The 25,853-nt window shown below is 40.9% G+C and overlaps 1 protein-coding gene across 1 annotated transcript in view; it reads right to left on the reverse strand.

Moving 5' to 3' along the window:
- Positions 1-25,853, reverse strand: part of LOC124253889 — a 104,255-nt gene that overhangs the window by 27,434 nt on the left and 50,968 nt on the right. The window contains exons 30-40 of the mRNA XM_046687743.1: positions 25,406-25,565; positions 20,791-20,967; positions 18,890-19,044; positions 18,243-18,356; positions 15,943-16,058; positions 14,205-14,353; positions 12,278-12,474; positions 11,496-11,587; positions 10,325-10,386; positions 8,255-8,422; positions 7,572-7,616 (exon numbers count right to left, since the gene is read on the reverse strand). Of these exons, the coding sequence (XP_046543699.1) occupies positions 7,572-7,616; positions 8,255-8,422; positions 10,325-10,386; positions 11,496-11,587; positions 12,278-12,474; positions 14,205-14,353; positions 15,943-16,058; positions 18,243-18,356; positions 18,890-19,044; positions 20,791-20,967; positions 25,406-25,565 (1,435 nt within the window). The remainder of the gene's footprint in view (positions 1-7,571; positions 7,617-8,254; positions 8,423-10,324; positions 10,387-11,495; positions 11,588-12,277; positions 12,475-14,204; positions 14,354-15,942; positions 16,059-18,242; positions 18,357-18,889; positions 19,045-20,790; positions 20,968-25,405; positions 25,566-25,853) is intronic.

Raw genomic sequence — 25,853 nt, forward strand, 5'->3', positions numbered from 1 at the left:
TCCAAATTAAGAAAAAAAAAGGAATTCAAGCTTGTGTTTGTATGACAAATAGTGTCTAAGCTTGTATTTCATTAGCATATTTTGTTCTTGCAGGTTAATGACAGATTGATTGACTATGCAAGTTACTGAGCAATGTGAAAGTTAAAATAAATATACAAGTGCACATTATATATTGCACTTGCATACCCCACTTGTAATATGTAGTTATCTATTTACTGTGATATAATTTGTCACTCCTGTATTAATACATTCAGTTTGTATTGACTGCAGATTTGGCTTTATGTCATTTGTCATTTAATCACCCAGACACGAGTGTCACTTGTGCACGACGATATGATAGTCACATTAACCTTACCTGGGTACTATTATTACTACGTACATAAGGGTGTCATGGTAGTATATATTATGAAATGGGAGAATACATTAATTGAATAAATGGTTTCCATTGATATAGGCCAATACTTACAATGTTGGTGTCCGATAAAGGAAAATGTAATTTTCTGAGTAAAATTGATATTTTATACTTATCCTGACTCATGCTTTTTCCGCTTGTCTTCCTCTTCTTTGCGAACATAGTGGAACACTTGTATCTCCCAATTGAAGTTCCCTTCAATGTAAAATCACTAATTAGTACTCACCACGAGTTATCCCTTTCCTCGCAAGCGCGGGAACGAGGGCGCCACCTCCCACCATGTGCCTCACTCTCTCCTTATGTAGCGAGCCCAACACTTGAATTTACAGGGAAATCCAAAGTGTTATGTGGGGAGGACGGGAGGGCTTACCTCATGAGTCAGGATAAGTATAAAATATCAATTTTACTCAGAAAATTACATATTTTTCCTTATCCTGACTCATGCTTTTTTGCTTGTAGAATCCGACGGCTATGGAGGTGGGAATATATAATACTTTGGATTTGGATAATTAGTGATTTGAATTGTAATGACTGTAATAACCCTATGGGAACTTCATAAAGGCACTGAACTGATGAATTCCTGCTGCTAGCTTATCAGCTGCCATATATGGGTTATTACAATATAACTATTACAATATACTTATAATGATAAAGTATATACCACATTAGTACAAAGCTTAAGACTAGTAGACTTAAGTTGTTAATGTGATAGCATAAACTCCTTGAGTTTATAGTAATTATACTTTTATGAAGTAACCAAAGTACTAAGCTTAAGATATGCATAAACTTAAGCTATATGAGTATAGTACTGTGCTTAAGATATAATTTAACTTAAGCTATATAATAGCAAAGGCTCCGTAGAGTTTGTTAGCTAATATATATATAAAATGTGACCATATTACTGAGCTTAAGATATGATGAAACTTAAGCTAAATATAATAGCAAAACTTCTAGAGTTGTTAGCTAATATATTGTATGATATAATAACCATGGTACTGAGCTTAAGATAACAGATTGAACTTAAGCAAAATATATATATAGCATGTAGCTATTTAGTACTGATATCAGATAAGTATAAATCTGTAAGATTGACTTATCTTCTCCGAGGAACTGTCAACTGTTGAGCGAGGACCATGGGACCGAAATGGTGGATACCTGAGACGTCCTTGGTGGTAATATCTCTCAGATAGTGGTTGGCAATCACCATATCGGATCTCCAGAAACATCCCTCCATTATGGTATTCAAAGAGCAGTTGCCGTGTAGAGCAAGCGTTGATGCTAGCGCTGCTCTAATTTCATGAGGATTAGATGCTCTTGGAGGGTCGAGTCCTGCAGCCTTGTAGGCACGTAGTATGACAGTTCTAATCCAAATTGAGATAGTAGTAAGTGAGACTTCCGTCTGCGTAGCTGTAGATAGAGGGATAAATAATCTCTTGAATTTTCCTCTTCTCTGTTTGGATCGGTGGAGATATATTTTCAGTGCTCTTACTGGGCATAGTGATAGATCCATGATGTATCATGAGGTCCAAGAATGGATGAGATAGCTGGGACGTGGAATAATCTGTCTGGTTGACCTGGCAATTGGTTCTTAGCTATAAAATCCCAGCGTAGTCCCAGATGTACGATATTATGAATATCATCAAAGCGTGTTCTCTCGTAATCCAAAGCGTGAATCTCCGACATCCTGGCAGCCGTAGCTAGCGCTAACAGGAACAAAGTTTTCTGGGTCAGTGATTCAAACGATGTAGATTCTAACGGTTCATAAGCCTCACTTGTGAGGTGTTGGAGCACTATATTTAGATCCCAAGCTGGAGCGTGAAACTTCCGCTTGTGATCCTCCAATCGGAATGCTCGTAGCAAAGCGAGTAACTCTGTTTGTTTTGTTAACTTGACGCCCGTTCTCATAGTTATGACAGAGCTTAATGCTGCAAGATAAGTGGACAAAGTTGAGCCTTTTAGATTCTTAGTCATGTAGATAACATAAGTATTCTGCCACTTGAGGATGAGTAGCATATCTGGCTGTAAATCCTTTCTTTGCAGCATAATTGACAAAACTGTGCCATTTGTCATCTTATAAGGTGCGAGTTGAGTTAAGCAGTGCAAGCGTGACTGCTTTTGCCGCTCTGGCTGAATATCCTCTCTTATTCAGACATGCCTTGATACAATCCATACGTGAAGTTGGAATACTTCTGGTTTTCCGTGCACTTGTCTGGTGTGTGGATGTATCAATATATTCGAGCGTTGTGGCAGTTGTAGAATTGGTTGTCCGATTTCTTGAATAAGGTTTGGAAACCAAGTTCTCGCTGGCCAGAGGGCGCGACCAAAATCAGATGGAGGCTCTGCGTTTGACTGATTTTCCGTAAGACTTGTGGGATTAACGCTGTTGGCGGGAAAGCGTACGCGTTGAGTCCCTCCCACGATATGCTTAGTGCGTCCGTTGCTCATGCTAGTGGGTCTGGAACTGGCGACACGAAGGTTGTCAGTTGTTTGTTGAATCGAGTGGCGAATAGGTCTACTAGTGGAGATCCTATTTCCATGATTATTTGAGTAAATATCTCTGTGTGGAGCATCCATTCTGTCGGCGACGGTAGGTGTGACTGAGAGAGAGCGTCTGCTAATACATTCTTTGCTCCTGGAATGTGGGAAGCTCTGATATGTATGTTTAGATTGTCTATTAGCTCGAATAGTCGGAAACAAAGGGACAGTAGGTTCGGTGACCTTGTTGAGCCCTGTTTGTTCACATAAAACGCCACTGTCGAAATGTCTGTGTGAATCATCAACTTAGTGTTCTGTAGTAGGTTGCTCCAGTGATTTATGGCGTTTATGACTGCTTGCATCTCTAGCAGATTTATGTGATATTTGCTCTCTTGACTGCTCCATAGGCCTGACGCTGTCTTGTAGGCGAGGTGGGCTCCCCAACCTTGTAGTGACGCGTCTACGTAGAGATGTGTTTCCGATTCCGGCTCTAATAAGGAGACGCCTACGCAAACATTCAATCTCTTGGTCCACCAGAGTAGATGAGGTTTGACGTGATCTGGTAAACTGAACGGTAGAGGGTCCTCGAGATGCGCATTGATGAGGACTTGTAACGGTCGTAATTGAAGCCTGCCTCTGACTGTCAAGTCTGCGCTGTTAGAAATCGTATACTTAGAAATTGCAGATCTTGCGTTGGTTCTAGGTCCGACTTGAGTAGATTTACTAACCATCCTAGTTGAGTTAGTAACTTGATTATAAAGTTCAGCTGTAGTCTGAGACGCTGTGGATCTGGATCCACTTGTATTCCGTCGTCTAGGTAAAATGCGCTGCGAAGACCTTGACGATGTAGGTATGCGACAATAGGCTTCGTCACTCTTGTGAATACCCAAGGGGCCGATGAAATTCCGAAGGGAAGTACTTTCCATTGGTAGTGTTTCCCGTCTAGGATAAATCTTAGATATTTCCTTGAATTGGGATGAATCGGAATGTGTAGATATGCATCTTGCAAATCTATGCTGGCCATGTTATCTTTGGGACGAATTAAGTGCCGAAGTTGCGGTAAGTGTATCATGCGAAACGCTGGCGGTTTGGTTAGATAGTCTTTGTTGAAGATGCTCATGTTGTATATGAGACGAAACTTTTCCTTGGAATTTTTCTTGGGCACTAGGAAAACTGGGGAGTAGAAACCTGGTACGATGTTTCGCTGATCCAGAACTTCTAAGGCCTGTTTGTTTAGCAGAGTAGCTACTGTTTCTCTTAACATAGGTAGTAGTGCCGGTTGAAAGTCGAACCTTGGAGGGGTGACTGTTAACGGAGGTGTGGCCTTGAGTTGTATTTGATATCTGTGCTGTAGGATGTTGGATACATGAGGATCTTGTAGTAGTCCCCAGTTTTCCCAGTGCAGCTGAAGGCGTCCACCCACTTGAGACGGTTGTACTGCAACGGCTGGGGGTGGAAGACTCCAGTCGTTCCGAACCTGAATTTCATCGTCTAAATCCGCGGGAACCTCTGGATGATCTGCCTCTAGCTGATCCTCCTCTGAAATTGCTGTATGGGCGACGAAAAGATTCCCTGGGACCTTTTGCTGTAGCCAATTTCTTGTCCCATGCTTTCTGTAGTCCAGAGAATTTAGACTTGCCAGAGTATCTCAAGGATGATTGTTTAATGACGTTTGCTAACGTATCCATGGACTTGATCATAAGCACCTCTCCAGAGTCCTTAGACACCTCTTTGGAGACCTTGTCTATGTTACCACCAAATAGTAAGGGCGATGACCATGGGGCGGCGTAGAGTGATTCCGTAAATTGATTATCCCAATTGCAGGAGGCTAGTAGACCCTGACGACGAGCCATGGTAGTAGTTTCAGTAAGAGCTGACAAGTGCTCTGTAAGAAACTGATGGTCTCTTTTCTGCATGAGTAGAGCCGAGTAGATCATTCTATCTTCCTCCTCTGTAGAATCTTTGAACTTGGTGATGAGAGTTTCATTGACAGTTCTAGATCTATTCAATCCAAAAAACATTCTCCTAGAAATGGTATCCAACTGGGCTAGTTTGCGATCGTCTATTCTGTAATTCCTGGACTTGGCATCACTGATTAACTTAAAGTTGTCATCAATCTCTTGGGCCTTGAAAAAGGAGTCCATATTGTGACCTGCAAATTTCTTGGCGTTGAAAACCGGGAAATGTGTTGATTGAAATTTCGTAGATTTGGTAAAGGCTGTGTCCAGATTAGCTGGAACCTCTGCTATCGTGTCAATAGGAGGTAAGGTGATAGTGTCCGCATCATCTTCCTTCATCAAATAAGTATGAGCTGAGTTCTCGTTCTTAGACGGGGAAGCAAGTTCTAATCCATTCACCATCCACTATCTAATTTCTGCATCTGCGAATATGATACCTTCTTCCTCTTCTGACGTAGGATCACATGTAATAGAGTGAGGTGGAGTCCTAGATCTGTAAGAAGATTGACGAGAAGATTGTGGTGAACGGACTGACGAGTGGCTAGTATAGGGAGACCTTGGAGGAGACTTCCTCGGCGAACTTCGTGAAGCTCTCGATGAATCCCTTCTAGATCTTCTGGGTGAAGATGACTTGTAGCCACTTAACCTTCGTGAAGGCCTTCGGGAAGGTATCGAGTCAGAGTCCGAATCATTATATGAGAGCCTGCTTCGCGAACAACCTCTGTGTTCTACAGGATGTGAGCTCGGTGAAGCACTCCTCCTCCGCGAAGCCCTTCGCAACTGTTGAGGCTCTGGATCCTTCGTGGAGGCGGCCTGGGACGTTCTTCGCGAAGGCTTCGTTACGGGCTGGGTTGCCCTTCGTGGAGGCGCGTTTGTGGGCTCTGGGGCCCTACGCGAAGTCAAGGCGGGCTCTGGGGCCCTGTATGACTTATTATGGGTTGGGCTCTGGGGCCCGCGGCTCTGAGGCCTCTGTAAACCGTATCGGTCTTCCATCAACATCATGATTTGGTTAACCAGGTCGTCTGGGACGGTCTGCGCTGGCGTTGAGGGTGTCCTCTCTGTGGTAGTGACGGGACCCTCAGTTATATTCTCAGGCGTCAGCGTAGGCATCTCTGGTTGCGTGTTGATCTGCGCTGAAGTGACGGTAGCCGATACTGGTCGCTTCTTATGACGTACATCTGGAATGATAATCGGAATGTCATCATCATATAAACACAATTCTGAAAGAGGGAAAATGTCAGAAGCAAAGTTTTTAGTAGCCTTCGTGGATTTCCCTTTTGACGAAGCTGTAGACCTGGGGGTTCGGAGCGTACGTTGAGACGACGTGGAAGCTCTTCTAGTCTTAGACTGTGATGATGGAACGTCCTGGGATGCAGGTCGCTTCTTGGATATAGCGGACTGCGTCCCACGCTTATCCCCCGAAGGTAACTCAGGCGGAACACCAGACGGTAGAGGGTCGTCCGCCAACAGTTGACAGGGTATATCTGACTCCGATCTATTAGCCATGACTGAAGATTGTTTGCGAGATCTATCTGCCGCCCGTCTCAAGACGGAATATAAATATTTATCAAAGGCAGAATTAGACAAATTAATACATAATTTGCAGCGTGAAACAATAGAGCATGGAGTTATGCAACTAGGGCATATTAAATGCGGATCGGCAGCAGAGTAACGTAATTTACAAACAGTGCAGATTTTCATTAACGCAAACTGCTGAGCAAACACGGCGAACCGTGAATAAAGCAGCAGAAACACGAATAATTATCAATGCATGTTGAATAAGGATACTAGTTACACCTCTATAGATGAATATAAGAGGTACCAAACTAAATATAATTAAAGGATATAGTGTGTAGGGAGACACAGGCGCTCTCACGTCCAGCTCACTGGGCGAAGAAGGAGAGAGTGAGGCACATGGTGGGAGGTGGCGCCCTCGTTCCCGAGCTTGCGAGGAAAGGGATAACTCGTGGTGAGTACTAATTAGTGATTTTACATTGAAGGGAACTTCAATTGGGAGATACAAGTGTTCCACTATGTTCGCAAAGAAGAAGAAGACAAGCAAAAAAGCATGAGTCAGGATAAGGAAAAATGACAATATTTGATTAATGTATATGAACAAACTCAAAGGACCACAATGTTTAGTTTGTTACAACCATAGTTCATTTAAGCATTCCAGCTAAAATATCCAGCAAGTGGCAAGGACCAAAAAACCCACCTGGGTCATTATATCAGTTTGTTGAAAGCATGTTCATTATAATGGTAGTTCACTGTATATGCTGTGTGACAATTGCAGACATCTTATGAATAGCATCAAAATTTTATTAAAATCATGTGACAATCAAGTGACAACTAATAAGGACTTCTGAAAGACAGTCACTGGCCACCGAACAGCTAGACTTGATATATAAGTAACAAAAAAAACAGGCTTAAGTCATCCAGCATCATAATGTTAAAGTTGGCAATCAGAGGTCATTACGGAGTCAGGAGAGACTGATTGAGTGAGTGAGTGACTTTTACCAATATTCCAGCAATATCACGTCACGGGACACCAGAAATAGGCTTCACACATTGTACCCATGTGGGGAATCAAACCTGAGTCTTCAGCGTGACAAGTGAATGCTTTAACCACTAGGCTATCCCACCGCCTCATCAGGAGAGAGAACTCTAATATCCTTACTTTTTGGGGGTTTACAATGCTAAGGTAAGGAAACTACTTTTCTTGTTACCTGAAGTTGGCACTGGCAAGGTGGTTCTAGGTGCTGGCATCACACCTGGAAATAGAATGTTTGTCAAAATCTACAACTTGGAGAACAATTTCAGGGAGATGTATTTATTTTCATAAATGAATATTAAAATTTTCACTTTTCAACAAAGGCAAACAAACCAAATAACTATCATAGCACTTCAACCATCATAAGCCTATGTTACATGCAGGGATGGAAATAACCCATTGCCTGACGTCCGAGTCCAGTGTTTTTTTCTGCCGGGCAAGCAAATTTGTCTATCACACTGTACCGGTGTCCAGTTGACTTTTCCATGGTAATTATGTTGTTTATTTAACAAATCAGCACGAAAACGGTCGGTATAGTGGAAAAATTATCAGGGCAAGTGACTTTACATGTGCCACTGTACCGGAGTACACTACCAATTTTCAAAGTTATTTCCATCCCTGACATGATCACATGAGTAGAATGCTTTTTGGAACAGGATCCGTGAGGGTGAACATACCTCAAGGTTTGTGCAGCTTCAGCACCAATGCCTGTTAAAGTCTGGGAGGATATTATTTGGATATACTTAATGTGTAATGTGTAAACAGACATCCATTAATCAGTGCCTATTGATTATGTCAGTTGTAATGTGGCCAGGACATTGAAAACAGTTTGCCCGATTGTTGGATTCATTATCTCACCTTTCCTGATGCCACAGATCCAGTTCCGGAGTTGCCAGCAGGCTTGTACGTTGAACTTGCCCGTCTGTATGATCACCTCAACACACTGTGCCTTCCCTCCTTGTGTGTCCGGCTCCTTGTCCGCCCACAGTGTGAAGTCAGCTGGGGTCTTGTCACTCCACACATAGCCTGACACAGAAATACATCCTCACTGATCTGACATAAGGTCAGTGTGTGAAATACGCATTATGTTGGAAAGCGCATGTTATATCTCCAAATCATCATCACCTGACACTGACATGGACACGCACAAGCCTGATTATTAAAATTAGAATAATTAAATGTGAAATAATTGCAAACAAAAGGAGCAAGGACCTTAAATGTGTAAAAATAGTATTTACAGCTAAAAAAATCAACCGATCAGCATGCTAACTTTCAACTTCGTTTCTGAGAAAGATTTCATTCTCATAGCTTGGTTATTTTTGTACCAAACTTTAAAAATCTCCGTTTACTTGTGAAACAACTTACAAACAGTTAATTATAACCAACAACTGAAGTTCGATTAGAGACTTGAATGAAACCCTCAAACATGCAGACCTGTAAACTGTGTTCACTTTCACAAAGAGTAAAACTTTTATCTGATAATATAACCTTGGGGCGCTGTCCAAACAGGATTTGAAATAAGGTTTGAAATTCACGGAGTGTCTTGAGTGGTAAAGTTTCAAGAATGAGTGAGTGAGTGAGTTGGGTTTTACACCGCTTTTAGCAAAATTTAGCTACCCCACCGCCCCCTTCAAGAATGAAGCTGATAGATTGAACCCTCACCTACTGCCCCAACCCACCCTGTCTGCTAACTGAAGCTGATAGATTGAACCCTCACCTACTGCCCAATCCCACCCTGTCTGCTGACTGAAGCTGATAGATTGAACCCTCACCTACTGCCCCAACCCACCCTGTCTGCTGACTGAAGCTGATAGATTGAACCCTCACCTACTGCCCCAACCCACCCTGTCTGCTGACTGAAGCTGATAGATTGAACCCTCACCTACTGCCCCAACCCACCCTGTCTGCTGACTGAAGCTGATAGATTGAACCCTCACCTACTGCCCCAACCCACCCTGTCTGCTGACTGAAGCTGATAGATTGAACCCTCACCTACTGCCCTGTCAACACACCCTGTCTGCTGACTGAAGCTGATAGATTGAACCCTCACCTACTGCCCCAGACTGAACCCCACCCTGTCTGCTGACTGAAGCTGATAGATTGAACCCTCACCTACTGCCCAAACCCACCCTGTCTGCTGACTGAAGCTGATAGATTGAACCCTCACCTACTGCCCCAACCCACCCTGTCTGCTGACTGAAGCTGATAGATTGAACCCTCACCTACTGCCCCAACCCACCCTGTCTGCTGACTGAAGCTGATAGATTGAACCCTCACCTACTGCCCCAACTGCCCCCCACCCTGTCTGCTGACTGAAGCTGATAGATTGAACCCTCACCTACTGCCCCACCCACCCTGTCTGCTGACTGAAGCTGATAGATTGAACCCTCACCTACTGCCCCAACCCACCCTGTCTGCTGACTGAAGCTGATAGATTGAACCCTCACCTACTGCCCCAACCCACCCTGTCTGCTGACTGAAGCTGATAGATTGAACCCTCACCTACTGCCCCAACCCACCCTGTCTGCTGACTGAAGCTGATAGATTGAACCCTCACCTACTGCCCCAACCCCACCCTGTCTGCTGACTGAAGCTGATAGATTGAACCCTCACCTGATTCTGCCCCAACCCACCCTGTCTGCTGACTGAAGCTGATAGATTGAACCCTCACCTACTGCCCCAACCCACCCTGTCTGCTGACTGAAGCTGATAGATTGAACCCTCACCTACTGCCCCAACCCACCCTGTCTGCTGACTGAAGCTGATAGATTGAACCCTCACCTACTGCCCCAACCACCCTGTCTAGTAGGAAAAGGTTAAGCCTGCTGACTGAAGACGAGAGATTGGACCGTCAAATACTACCCCAACCCTATCCCCACCTGTACCTATGTAGACAATGTTATGTCTCCTACCCTGAGAATGACTTACCTTCATTGGCTCCCCCTGCACCCATCACACTCAGACCAACCCAGAAGTGGTCAGTCTCGCCACTGTAACATGATCGTAGGAAATTAGATTCCATCTAATGTCTTTTTCATAAAACTATGTCTTTTGAGAGACTCTATCAAGAAAAGGGGGAGCTCCATAGATGCATGTGTCTTGGACGATGCACACCTGGCTAATGTCATAGTGGCTGGGCTTTCTTGACCCTTATTCCACTGACTTAGCACCCCTCTGTGTCTTATGTCTTAGCTCCTCCTGAACCTCAAACCACACCTGCATGGTAGAGTAACAATAAGGTTATTGGCACAAATGAAGCCCTTGAGGGAAATGAAGACTAGATAATAATTATGTGTGGCACTGGATCAAGTGTTGAAGCCAAAGGATTATACTGGAAAGACATGTGTGAACATTTTTTACTCTGGCTTGGCCAAAAAATCTATTTCTAATTTACAGTGTAATCTGTCTTATACATGCACATTTACTAGAGGTGAGGTGAGGTGAAATGTGGTTTAATGTCGTACTTAAGAATATTTCGCTTATGATGACATGCATGCGTGTATATGTGGATGTGTTGCTGCTAATTGTACTAGCCCAGACTTAAGCTGGTTTTATAGTGCTAGCCCACTGAGATACCATGCCGCAGTGAAGCATGAATACCCCACTCAGACACATTATACTGACTCCGAGCCGACCAGTCCTTGTTGTACCCATTAATGCCGATGACCAACGAGCGCCAGGCAGGGACCAACAAGTACCATATTTTAACGTCTTTTTGGTATGACAAGGCTTTTGGGGGATCAAACCCTGAACCTTCTGCTCTCAAAGAGACACACACACAACATATTTTTAATGTCTTTTGGTATGACATGGCGGGGGATCAAACCCTGAACCTTCTGCTCTCTACGCAGATGCTCTAACCAATACACCACAGGGCGGGTACATTTACAAGAAGAGAATCATCTCATAGCAACTGTATCATACGGTTTCCTTCAAGGTCTACATGACACAATGTACAAGACCTTTATTGCCAGCGGGGACTCACAAAGAAATCCCAGAAGGTAATGCCTCAATACAGAAAGTATCAACACCATTGCTATGTGAAGGGGGTCAGCTATTACATTTAATGTCAACTGATAAAGACAGGTGGATAACTCACATGAGGTAGTTCCTCCAGATGTTGTCCAGGGTGGAGGCGTTATGGAAGCTGGCGAGGTGGGCGTTCTGTCGCTGACAGTCCCGCTGGGAGTCCTGCCCACGACAGCTGGAGGTTGATCGGGTTGTTGTTTATCTGACAATACAGACAGTGAGTGAGTGAATCAGTCTTTAGTGGGTGAGTGTTTGATGTTTGAACACTGAAAGTAGTACCTACCTGACCTTTTACATTTGCATATTTATCTGAAGTGACACCAACACATACCATTTATTCTGTTGTGTTTTCTTCTGAGTATCCATCCATCATAATTATGATCAACATGCTTACATAGCCATACCCACAGGTTGTCTGTTTTTGGAATACTTGTCTGCTTTCTTCACTTGTTGCCAGCTATGTTAAATTTGCACTGATGTTGCTACAAAGGCATAATTTAAAAAATCTTGATTCCCATGTGTCTCTGTGGACATGCACAGCTTCGGGGTGGGTGCGTGCTCTGAGTGCCAGGCTGGGTAACAACAAGTAGCATGTTTAATGTGGCCATGGGCTCAAACAACCAGTGTCCTCTCAGGCAGCAATCCACTAAACCACAAGACAGGTAATGCCAAAAAGGCAGCAAACTAATCTAGAAAGGTTTCGATATAAGGTTCAGGAAATAACTATTGTAAAAATTAGAAAAAACATTTGCATCAAAGAGAAGGGGAAAGAGGCAACAGGTTGATGTAGAGCTTCATTTAGTAATTGCTGTGAATGAAACTACGAAGAGTTAGCTATGCACTGTCACTCACCTGATAGCAGTAGGTTCCCCCATCCACCCACCCAGCAGGGCAGGGTACCTTGGGTGGAGTCGTCGGAAGGGTAGAGGGGGTCGTGTACCCCACTCGGATACGCTCACATATGGCGGAGAGGGTGGAGTTGCAGAATGTGTTGTACCACAGACCAGCATTCACTCCACTGCCCAAAGCAACACAATGCCCATTGTCATCTGGACAAAACAAATACAGGAGATAACATGTGTTGGTTATGATATACACATCTAATAGTCCCTATTCCTACTGGCATTCTATGGATACAAGAGCATCATATTGCATTCTATGGATACAAGAGCATCATATTGCATTCTATGGATACAAGAGCTTCATATTGTGTTCTATGGATACAAGAGTATCATATTGCATTCTTTGGATACAAGAGCATCATATTGCATTCTATGGATACAAGAGCATCATATTGCATTCTATGGATACAAGAGCATCATATTGCATTCTATGGATACAAGAGCATCATATTGCATTCTTTGGATACAAGAGCATCATATTGCATTCTTTGGATACAAGAGCATCATATTGCATTCTATGGATACTATGGATAAAGCATCATATTGCATTCTTTGGATACAAGAGCATCATATTGCATTCTATGGATACAAGAGCATCATATTGCATTCTTTGGATACAAGAGCTTCATATTGCATTCTATGGATACAAGAGCTTCATATTGCATTCTATGGATACAAGAGCATCATATTGCATTCTTTGGATACAAGAGCATCATATTGCATTCTTTGGATACAAGAGCATCATATTGCATTCTATGGATACAAGAGCATCATATTGCATTCTATGGATACAAGAGCTTCATATTGCATTCTTTGGATACAAGAGCATCATATTGCATTCTATGGATACAAGAGTTTCATATTGCATTCTATGGATACAAGAGCATCATATTGCATTCTATGGATACAAGAGCTTCATATTGCATTCTATGGATACAAGAGCTTCATATTGCATTCTTTGGATACAAGAGCTTCATATTGCATTCTATGGATACAAGAGCTTCATATTGCATTCTATGGATACAAGAGCATCATATTGCATTCTTTGGATACAAGAGCATCATATTGCATTCTATGGAAACAAGAGCATCATATTGCATTCTTTGGATACAAGAGCTTCATATTGCATTCTATGGATACAAGAGCATCATATTGCATTCTATGGATACAAGAGCTTCATATTGCATTCTATGGATACAAGAGCATCATATTGCATTCTATGGATACAAGAGCATCATATTGTGTTCTATGGATACAAGAGCATCATATTGCATTCTTTGGATACAAGAGCTTCATATTGCATTCTTTGGATACAAGAGCATCATATTGCATTCTTTGGATACAAGAGCATCATATTGCATTCTTTGGATACAAGAGCATCATATTGCATTCTATGGATACAAGAGCTTCATATTGCTTTCAAAAGTAACAACAACTGAGGACCTACAGAAGTATTACCGAAGTACTACTGAGGAACTACTGAGAACCTGCTGAGGACCAACTGTGGATCTACTGAGGAACTACTGAGAACCTGCCGAGGACCAACTGTGGATCTACTGAGGAACTACTGAGAACCTGCCGAGGACCAACTGTGGATCTACTGAAGAACTACTGAGAACCTGCCGAGGACCAACTGTGGATCTACTGAAGAACTACTGAGAACCTGCCGAGGACCAACTGTGGATCTACTGAGGAACTACTGAGAACCTGCCGAGGACCAACTGTGGATCTACTGAAGAACTACTAAGGAAGTATTCACGACCAACTGAGGACATACAGAGGACCAGTTGTGGAGCTACTAAATACTAGTGAGGAACTACTGGGGACCTACTGGGAACCAACTCAGGAGCTACTGAGGACCTACTGAGTTACCTCACCTGGTTTGTTCTGCGCCCAGTTGGTTACAGACACATGGGTTACACCATCACTGTACTTGTACTCTCCTGTGTTCCCACTGTCGCGAATGTCCGTCCACACCTTGTCTTTCCTCAATCCCAGAGAACTGGCCAGGTACGCTTGCTCATACCTTTAAACAGACAATGATGAAGTGTGCCGCATATTCTGCTACACGTGTGATAGACGTGGACTCAAAACAGTTATCAAAATGATTACCAATAAGTGAATAGTCACAGTACATTAAACTGTTGAGTAGCGAGTGGTTCAAGACTAAGATGAAGGTCCTGATTAGGTTTGATTCTCAACAAGGGTACAGTTTGTGAAGATTTCAGGAACAAGTTTTATATTTCTTGAATATTTCAAAAAGCAGAGTCTTTAAACCTATTCTCTCAGTTAGATCTGTCTACATCCAAGTATGACAAATGTTTGTATTGATAGTGATGGACTTATATAAAGAGAATCTCATCCTTCAGTCAGTGAAAGTATAAACCTTGATGCTTGCGAGGAGTTCCAAATGTTTATTGACAAGATTTGATATACTTGATGCCAAACAACACAAGGGTGAGGTTCTATTTATCATACTGTAATAGGCGTGGTTTTCACTCAACTACCATCGCCCAGTGACAGCTGAGTTAAGCTAGAAAGTATGCAGGAACATGATGTTGAATCAACCTTTTCTTGGACTTTGTGTTGTGTACTTTTATTTTATAGGTGTGCATTTGGGTTGACTTGTTCTCTACTCAAAACTCAGTGACCAGTTCGTGAATCGGTCACTGGCATAAAGCCTATTGGGAAATAACAGAGACAAAGAGAACAATAACAATAGTTTATTACCAAAAAAATAGGTAGAAAAATAAAAACAAAAACTTAACAACTTATAAATGACGCAGTTCTCTCGCTCACATAGCTTATCAACAATTCAGCTACATGAAACCTTTAAACTTATTCTAAAAACCACCCAAACCAACCCTGGTTTAACTGATTATTACCCAAAATCTATAAGCTAAATCCTTCTCCATTTACTTCTGCTACTTTTCCCCCTACCCGACCTAACACCAATATAAGGAACCTAGGATCCCCCTACATATCCGCCAATCATAGCCTTCCCAACATATTTAGCGCCAACCATGTGGCCTACCTAATGTATCTAGTGCTATGATGAACTGTGAGTAACCCCGGTCAAAAAGTTGTCCAGTAGTAGAGCAAGTGAAACAATGTGCTACAAGACTATCTGGTACACTGTAGTTATGCTACATGTGGTACGTATTGTTTGACTATCCCCTTATGAACCCCTGCCCCTGCTTACACTACAATTTAACCCAGTTTTCCTACAATACAAAATCAATCTTGCAACTTACTAACCAATAACCGGAAGCAATAACTGATGACTCATCAGTGTAAGTACAGCTAACCAACTTCAGTAGCTGTAGTGATGTCATTTGATTGTGATGTCATGGTTCACAAATCATTGTGATGACTGTAGAGACATAGTGTAGTAGATATTGCTCCATCTTACCCAAGCAGAATCTTCCATTGGAAGCCCATTTTGGATGGATGATAAATATCATTGCAGACCTTTCATGAATGTGGGAATAGATCAAGATTAATAACCATAATGATTCTCCTTATTGGAAACGGTCGAATCCTTTTACAAATCAATTAAGTTTATTCCTCTGTAAACTTATAATATTGATAAATATTGAGACTGTGGTATGTCACCTGTCATCAATCCGCACCAAGGATGCTCCAAAAGCTTCACAAGCATGTGCTGCAGCTTCCCAGGTTCTTGTCTCCCTCACGTACATGTAGCAGGACCACCGATACCCATCCCAGCCCTGAATGTCACATCACAGATTCATCATAGAGGCTACAAGTCTTGGTACATTCTGGGATTGGTTGCTGCTCCCGTGTATATAGGTTTAATGCAGAGTTGAGCAATATTTCATTTATATCAAAGCACTTCAGCTTGTATAAAGAATGCCAGGAGTGATGTAGGTCTTAGATATTTACCATGTTGGTGGTATACATGAGCTTGGAAATATTACTGACAAGCCAAGAGCCAAGAAACATCACCAGGGCATAATGTGGTATTTGAACCAATGATGAAATGATTCTGCCAACCCTGACTGCACAGCAAATAACAGTCACTTAGAGTGAGTGAGTGAGTTAAAATTTATAGTCACATCGGCAATATTTCAGCCATATTGTGACTTAAAAAGTTATAAATTAACAATAAATGCAATTAAATTTATACAAACCCTGTTGACGAAGGACAGTAAAATAACTAGATTATCACAGACAGAGAATTAAAACTAGCAAGTAACTTCTAAAATTAAACAAATAGTACAGACAATACAATATAAACAAGAAGACAAAGTCATCAATATCTCCCCTACTAAACTTTATATGGCAAAATACTCTTCATGATTATGTCTATGGAAAGTTATGATTATGTCAACTTGATATACAATTGAACTTGTTATATACAAAAAGTGGAAGGAGAGCATTGAAAGGAGCACTATCACCTGTGTATTCAGTCTCAGTCAAACTTGTTGCCATGGAAACCGCAAAAAATATTTTATTCATGAATTCCAAAACTACAAAAAAAAAGGCACTTTAAGTAGCACACCATCAGACCAATCTAACATGTGCCAAGTTTGGTGAAGAAATAGTGAACGGTTTTAGAGTTCTGCTCGGAGAAAAAACACAACCACCAATTTCAGTCTAAGTCAAACTTGTTGCCATGGAAACGCAAAAAAATATTTTAATCAGAATTCCAAAACTACCAAAGGCACCAGTGGACCACCAGATCTATGTATGTGCCAAGTTTGGTGAAGAAATATTGAATGCTTTTAGAGTTCTGCTCTCGGACAAAAGCACTACCACCAATTTCAGTCTAAGTCAAACTTGTTGCCATGGAAACAGCAATAAAAATATTTTATTCAGAATTCCAAAACTGCAAAATGCACATCAACCAGTACACCACATGATCAATGTAGTTTGCCAAGTTTGGTGAAGAAATATTGAATGCTTTTAGAGTTCTGCTCGGACGGACAAATGGACAAATGAACGCTATATACGGACGGACAGAGTCCATTTTAATAACCCCCGCAAAACGCGTTGCGGGGGATAAAAACGGGCCAGTGATCACCAGCAACTGAAGGTAGATCACCATAACAGTCAGTTAGATGACAAACCCCAAGCCAAGCTGAGGGTGGTGACACTGGTGATGGTGAAATGAGGAGAAGGATGTTGCTGCTGATAGTGGTGAGGAGGGTGGTTGTGGTCACTGCTGCTGGTGGTGAGAAGGATCATCTGGGTGGTGGTCACACTGGAGAGAAAGGTGGTAATGGAGCAGGATTCAGTGGTGGAGTGGGGTGACCAGTAATGGTGGTATGTAGTGAAGCAGTAGAGTGCTGACTGAGGGGTTTGCCATACTGACAATAATTTGGGCAGCAACATCAACAACAGCCGTAAAGTAGCAGCTAACTGAGTCCACTTTTGAAGGAATATGAATTTATAGTATCACAATGTATTCAGCAGAAGATCATACACTATACATATATGTAATGAGTTGTATGGTATGCAATATCTTGACAACTGGAAAAGACATGGGAATTAAAGTGGCTAAGACAAAAACGTTCATTTGCGTCTCTCCTTCCAGCCAGCAAGTTGTTACAAGTGTAGCCAAGGACATTCTACAGTATTCTTTTTGGTTCGTTTTTACTATGCAATTTTTCTATTGTCAACTGAGATGAAAATAGATAAATATACTGAACAACATTAGAAACGCACCACCCACATAATATGAAATATCCCCGTCAGACTGAAATGTACCCATGATATCTGAACATCGTCGGTGCATTTAAGTGTGGTGCGTTTCTAATATTGTTCAGTATATATATTTCTTGCATGCAACGATGCCAGTGCTGATTCATAATGGTGTTACGACAATTAATAACATGTAAAGCACTGCCTCATTATTAGAATGTCAACACCTTACTATTAAGGCCACCTACCTGTTCACATCCGCTGACTTTAGGTGCAACAGTCGGCATAGTCGTGGGCATCTTGGCCGCCATACAGATGTACTTGTGACTGTTGCCACAGTTCTCATCCTGCCATCCCCCTGTCTGTCACACAAATCATCATATTATCACACATGTCCTGGTACGTGTACAGTATATCAGCTCACATTCAGTAAGGGTGAAACGGTATACCGCAGTATTTTGCCTGCTACAACTGAGATTTACTTTGCTGAAATTTAATCTGAGTGAGTGAGTGAGTGAGTCTGGTTTTACGCCACTTTTAGCAATATACCAGCAATATCATGGCGGGGGACACCAGAAATGGGCTTCACAAATCGTACCCATGTGGGGGATCGAACCCGGGTCTTCGTCATGGCGAGTGAACGCTTTAACCACTAGGCTACCCTGCTGCCCCAAATTTAATCTGAACGTGCTCAGCCACATGATGGTGCCAGTGTAGCAGCCATCATCCTGTTATGGGATTCATATCATAGACCAAGGCCGGACCCTTGTCCACATGGCAAAAATGGTTAAGCTCCTCAGCAAACTGACAAGATAAGGCTGTCACCTGTTGGATGACACCACGCCCTGCTACAAGCCCTTAAGGATGAGTATATTATTAATACACTTCTCCTCACCTGGAACTTGACCAACACACAGTCTTCATAGCGTCCAGGCTGGTTGCTGGGCTCATTGGTGTCCCAGTTGGTATACATGACTGGTCGCTGGTTTGACCACTCGTAAAACATGTTTTCCTGTACATCGTTGAGACCGATCCACATGTCGTCCTTGGCTGCAGATAAAAAATGTACTGAACATTATGCACAAAAGAATATCTTCATAATGTAATATCTACATGTGGCAAAATATCATAATTCAAAACATATAATGTGACTTCTTGACAAGTCTTACTAATTTCATGGCCGCCAAGATGCCAAAATACAAACCTATGCTGGTGGTCCAGGTTGAATTACCTCCCTGTTGTTCATACTATTGACCACTGGTTTAAACAGCTTGGCTCAGATTTAAGTATTACCCAAACACTCTTGAACACTGGGGACCCATTCAGGCTTAATTATTCCCCTATTGTTACCAGTGTGCAAAATAGCCACTGGCCCGCTAGCCCGTCGCTAGTAAAAAAACAGTCGGGCAAGTCACTGGCCCGACTGGCTAGTGAATTTTCATGGGGTCATTTTGTAGATATATATCACTCTCTCATAATACACTTTTAAATCATGCATAACAAGCATTGTCACTAAGGTGACATAATCCCCCGCCGCAAATTATCAAATCAAACTTACAGAGTAATGAAAGTTTAAGATGAAGTTGAAGGTCAACAAAAACATGACCAGTCAACCTCTCTTGATATCTTGCTCTTTAGTTGTTCAAACACACACATATTTTCAAGACAGACTTTGACCTTGACATGAGTGTCATAGTGTATGAAATATGTAAAAATAGTAGCTAAGAGGGAAGTCTTGAAAGTCTATGAAGAAAATCCAGTGAACCGTTCTTGAAATATCTTGCTGACAATTCAGGTTAACATGCTGAAATCTTCAAAGTGTCGTTGTGACCCTGAAAATTATGCTAGGGTCACTAAAATTGACTGGGCGCTGGGCCTTCCCTAGATGAAGCTTGGTGTCAAATATGAAGAAAATCCAGTGAATAAGTTTTGCGATATCTTGCTGACTATCTTAACATGCAATTTAAATGCTGAAATCTTCAAAGTGTCTCGGTGACCTTGAAAATTAAGTGAAGGTCACCAAAATCGACTTGGCCCTGCGCCTTCCCTGGATGAAGCTTTGTGTCAAATATGAAGAAACTCTAGTGAATGGTTCTTCAGGCATCTCGCTGACAAGCATAACATGCAGGTTTACATGCTGAAATCTTCAAAGTGTCGCCATGACCTTGAAAATTAAGTGAAGGTCACCAACATCGACTGGGCAAAATCGACTGTGCCTTCCCTAGATAAAGCTTGGTGTCAAATATGAAGAAAATCCAGGGAACGGTTCTTGAGATAGCTTTACATGCAGGTAAAACGTTAAAGTCCCCTTGTGACCTTGAAATGAAAGTCAAGGTCACCAAACCTGACTTGGGCCTTTCTTATACTGTGATGAACCTAGGTACCAAATATGAAAAGAATCTAGAGAACAGTTCTTAAGATATTCCAATTCGTACGAAAAGAATCGTACGGACGGAGCCTAATACTATATCCCCTGTTTCACGGTAAACGCGCGGCGGGAGATAATTATGGCCTGATAAAAATGTTCCTCATATTAGCAGCTTAATGATGGAACCCATGTCATGCCGACAAGATCTTATTCTCATCTGTTTTTGCAATCTTTTGCTTTGTTTCTCCATTCAAAATTCAGGCTAGTGAAATATTTTGTGGGCTAGTAACTTTCAGGCATAGCTAGCCCAACTGGCTAGCAAAATTTGGAAACTATTTCGCACACTGCTTGTTATGTTCTTAACCATGGTGTACTGTTCACAATATTGACCACTGGTTCCCTGTCCTACCATTGGTCAAGCCACTGACCTTCAGTCATGAGGGAATACAGGAAGTCCTGCTGGTCCTGGCTGTTGATGGAGGCCAGTTCACTGGTCTGGTGCTGGCACTCCACACGAGCATTCTGCCACGTCACATACTGATCATTCACCTGATAGCAGTCGTCTTTGTAGCTCTTCCACCCATCTTGACAAACCTTCTCAAATGCTATAAAGAAAAGATCCAGAAATTTTCTTTAAGGATAAAATGAGTGTTTGACCCGTACTTACATGTTTACAGTGTAATATGTTCCGGCACCATAATACCTAGGGGTGTCACGATACACCAATCTCAACGATACAAAATTTAAAGGTCACGATATGATGATACGTGATCGCGATACATAATTTTCGCGCCTTTTCATAGCATTACCTTACCGGCAACGTACACGCGCTCGCTGATTGGTCCATCAAAATAGTCTAGCCAATCACAAAAGGTGTTAGTTTCCAACCTATTTTTTAAGTAAAGCTAGCTACATCTATTTATCGGAGCGGTCTCGGATAATTTTACTATCACAACTTTGAAGGAGATGGATATAGCATAAAAATTTGAATCGATAAAGTTTTAAAATAGGAATCGATACACGCAAGCATGTATTGCGTATCGTATCGTCAGTAAAAATGTATCGATGCATCGATACATTCGCGTATCGCGACACCCCTAATAATACCACACGAATATTTTCCAAAATCATGATACCATGTACAATAGTCTGTCTCATGGTCCCTGAACCACATTATTTTCCCTACTGCCTTGCCCTTCCAACAATGCTAAAGCCCTAAATGAAGCAAGTCTAAATGTCCTCAGGTTCTGGATTTCCCATCTCACGGGACTCCTTTTCAATTTAAATGGGTTTCTTTGTTACAATCACAATTATATTTAATGTATTCAGAGACTAAGCATTTGTCTACATGTACAATAACATACACATACTTAAGTTAGGACAGTTTTTCATTGCAGTCATTTCAACATAGGTATTTTTTTGTTATTATTTAAACATATTTTATTCATGAAATAAAAATTACATGAATATCGATTGGCACAACAAGCCAAAGGCTTATGTAAGTGCTGCTCCATTGAATATAACAAAATACAATCAATAATTAAATTCAAACAGAAGCAATTAATTTCACAAAGGCATGAAATGGATAATAATAGGAAAATATCTACAAAGTTACATTCCATGGTTCATAATAATTGCATACATAACAGTTTAGAATAATTTGAATCTATTTGAAAGTAGTATATATTCATGATCAGAGTCAAGAATAAGCTGATTAATTCTGTTGCTAGAAGTTTGATTACCTTGATGAAATGAATTCAAGTCAAAACCATTAGAAATATTTATCAGATCTTATTAAGTCATAACAAGTGCAACAGGCCTGTAATTGTGACATTCATTTTAAAACACTGCCCTTCTTTTGCAACGGAAATGCCATATAGTGGGAAAAATACATCCATGCAATGACTTATTAAATATGAAATAGGTGAGGGGCTAAAACAGTGATTCTGCGGTTAGCTTGATAAACTTATTGCTTATTTTGTCAGGGCCACTTGCCTTGTTTAAGTCAACTGAAAAAAGAATATGTTCAACTCCATTTCGCATCAAAACAATTTCACTTAATGAAAATTCATTTCTATATTGAACATCTGGTAGCGATTTGTCTGGGAAGTCAATTTTGGCTTGGTCAATAAAGTAATCATTAAGTATATGTTTGTCTTCTCGTTTGCGTCTTCATAAATGACACCATTGTGATTTAGAGGGTCGAAAGTGTCTTTGTTGTCATTACTTCTCATTTTCAGATAATTGTTAACTAATTTCCACCACATTTTTGAAATTTTACTGTTATTTATTTTATCATCAAATTTAGAATAATCATCTGATTTAGCTTTTTAGATGTTACACTATTTCTAAGTTTTCTGAATTATCAATTATTATCTTGATTTCTGCGTATGGCTACTTTATGCTGGCAGTTTCATTGCCTTGTTAGTCTACGAGTCAAATTATTCATCCGTGGCAAGTTACATGATCTTGTAGTTACATACCACCTCATTTGGAATAAAGGTACTACACAAACACAATTTTCCATTCCTAATTCAGTTGCAATATTGATGCCATTTCAAAGGATGTTTAACCAATCTGTATTTTGAAAACTTATATTCAATCCTTAAAAAATTGTCAGCTAAATCATAGTAATAAAGTTTTCTTTTAAAACAATATTGGATTGGTATTACATCACGAATAATAATGAAAACAGGGCAATGGTCTCTGCAAACAGAATCAAGTATACTTGAATTCAATACAGAATCAGAATTTGTTACAAGATTAAATCAATCAGCTGTACGTGATGTTTGGGTACTCCTAGTAGGTTCTGTGATAAGCTGTTTCATATCAAACATATGTTCAATGTTACTTATTTCTCACTAATTTTGTTGAATGTATCAGTATTGAAATCACCAACAACAATGCTGTTCATATTCATGTCGATACCATTTCCAATTGATTGACAAACTAGATCTCAGTATTCCTCGCTTTTGTCTGATCTATAAATAGTCCCTAACAAAACTTGTTTATTTTTTTATTTAATCTAAATCCATATCACCTGATGACTGGGGGTAGTTAAATGGTCTAAACCAGTTGCATATAGATGTTTCTTTACATAGACTGCCACTCTATCCCCCTTGTTACCCAATCTTTTCTAAAAGGTGATTGAAATCTGGGAATTTCTAAATCAGAACTTTCTATCGAATCATTTAACGAACTTTCTGAAAAACAAATAACATCATAATCACTTAAATCACTTTCAGTTGAATCAAGTTTTTCTCTTATTCTACATACATTGATGTGAACAATTTTCAGATCTCTACAAATTGGCCCAGGGTTTGGGTGGATATCTCCACAGCATAAAAGTAAATTGATTATGTACATTGAAAAGGATGGATGTTACAGGCGGAGAGATGAAAGTAGCATTTTCAAATGGTAGAATTTTCCTAAAGCATTACCGTGCAATTTCAAATAGAAAACACCAACCACCCGTTTGTAAGTTACTAGATCAATGGCATCGTACATTGTTGGAGAAGTAAGAACTTTGTTGGTATGGAGGGCAGTAAAAAAGTAAAATACATCAAATACTCTTGTAAAGAGCTGCATGCTGTTTGTGGAAATAAAAGGGACTGTGTTATGAAAAGGGTATACACATATTCTTGAAGTATTACTGAACATCAAAATAAAAAATTAAAAAGAATATCTGTTGACATGAAACAAAACAAGCATACAGGTGGGGTTGTGGAGACAAAGGGTCAAGTAACTATAGAATAAGGTGGGTATGAAATAATAAAGTGAAGTGACAAGTCATTGTGCAAGATAATGAGAATCGCTAATTAATACTGCATGACAACAATACAAAAAGCAATATTGAACTTATAGTTCATAAAACTGACTGACTGACTGAGTTTGGTTTTTACGCCGCTTTTAGCAATATTCCAGCAACATCACGGCCGGGGACACCAGAAATGGGCTTCACACATTGTGCCCATGTGGGGATTCGAACCCGGGTCTTCGGCGTGACGAGCCAACGTTTTAACCATTAGGCTACCCCACCGCCCATAGTTCATAAAAGATAATGGCAATTAATAACACAGAAATCAAAACAAATCAAACAGGTGTCAACAAGTATTCAGAACTTGAATTAACACCGTCAAACCAGGATGTTAGAATGAGTGACGGAGTGATATAGTTTTACGCTGCACTCAGCAATATTCCAGCTATATGGTGTCTGGACCTGACAAACCAGTGATCAACGGCGTGAGCGTCGAACTAAGCAATTGGGATACGATGATATGTGTCAACCGAGTCAGCGAGCCTGATCACCTACCGATCCCATTAGTCACCTTTTACGACAAGCATTGGTTACTGAAGATCAATTCTAACCCGGATGTTCATGGGTAGGATGTTAGAAACACATTCTACATGCTGTTGCATGCGCTGCATGCTTTCTCGTTAACAAATTCCCATCACCAGTAATGTAAAATGTGCGGCGATAAAGTCCATTTAGGATGAAAATAGACGAACGTTGTACAAAATAATAACAGAAAAAAACTAATTAAGAGATCCTGTAGTGGTGGCAAGAAGCATTGAAAAGTGCTTGTCGAGGAGAAACATTCATAAATTGGATTTAAGTGGTTTTGTGAAAAAAAAAAAGAAAACAAACCAAAAATATAACAATTTACCATGGATTTAGAATGGAAACTATTCATTTTGGAAAAATATGAGAGGTAAGTCACTAAGTGACAGTGTTTTCTGTAATTTATGATACAATGGTATTATTGGCTTTTTATTTACATTTAAGTATGCCCATCAATAATTATTGTCTTTGAATTGCTGAAATGGTCTTCAGCAACCCATGCTTCTCGTAAGAGTTGACTAAAGGGATCAGGCTCGCTGACTTGGTTGACAGGTCATCGTATCCCAATTGCATATGATGCTCATGATGTTGATCACTGGATTGTCTGGTCCAGACTCGATTATTTCCAGACCGCCACTATATAACTGGAATATTGCTGAGTGAGTTAAACAACAAACAACAAACAAACACAAGCATCTTACAGAGCCCAGTACTGTGGACGTAGTTGGCCAGGGGGCCTCCGCACTTCATCTCAGGGTGGGGAAAGCAGGGCATGGAACAGTTGGCTGCTGGTCCGTACTTCCCATACGAGTTGCCACAGAAACACTCGTACCCATTCTGTATTCCAGCATAGAAATAACCCTGACGAACAAAATGACATCTTCAGTAAGATAATCTTATAACAGTCCTGCAAGAGCGTATTTGTACTCATTCTGAGTGCCTGCATACAAAAAAGGAGGAAGACAATGTAAACTTTTGTGAAAACACTCTCATGACATATGCTTCAACCATGCCAGGTGTTGTAGAAATCCTGATACAATTACAGGTCTTTATATCGACATTATTGCAAAGTAAGTGAATGAGTGCGTGTAGTTAACTTGGTTTAACGCCACTTTTAGCAATATTCCAGCAAAATCACAGGGGAGACAC

This window comes from Haliotis rubra, unplaced genomic scaffold (assembly GCF_003918875.1).
Source record: "Haliotis rubra isolate DU_JTF1 unplaced genomic scaffold, ASM391887v1 Scf558, whole genome shotgun sequence".
NCBI lineage: Eukaryota > Metazoa > Mollusca > Gastropoda > Lepetellida > Haliotidae > Haliotis > Haliotis rubra.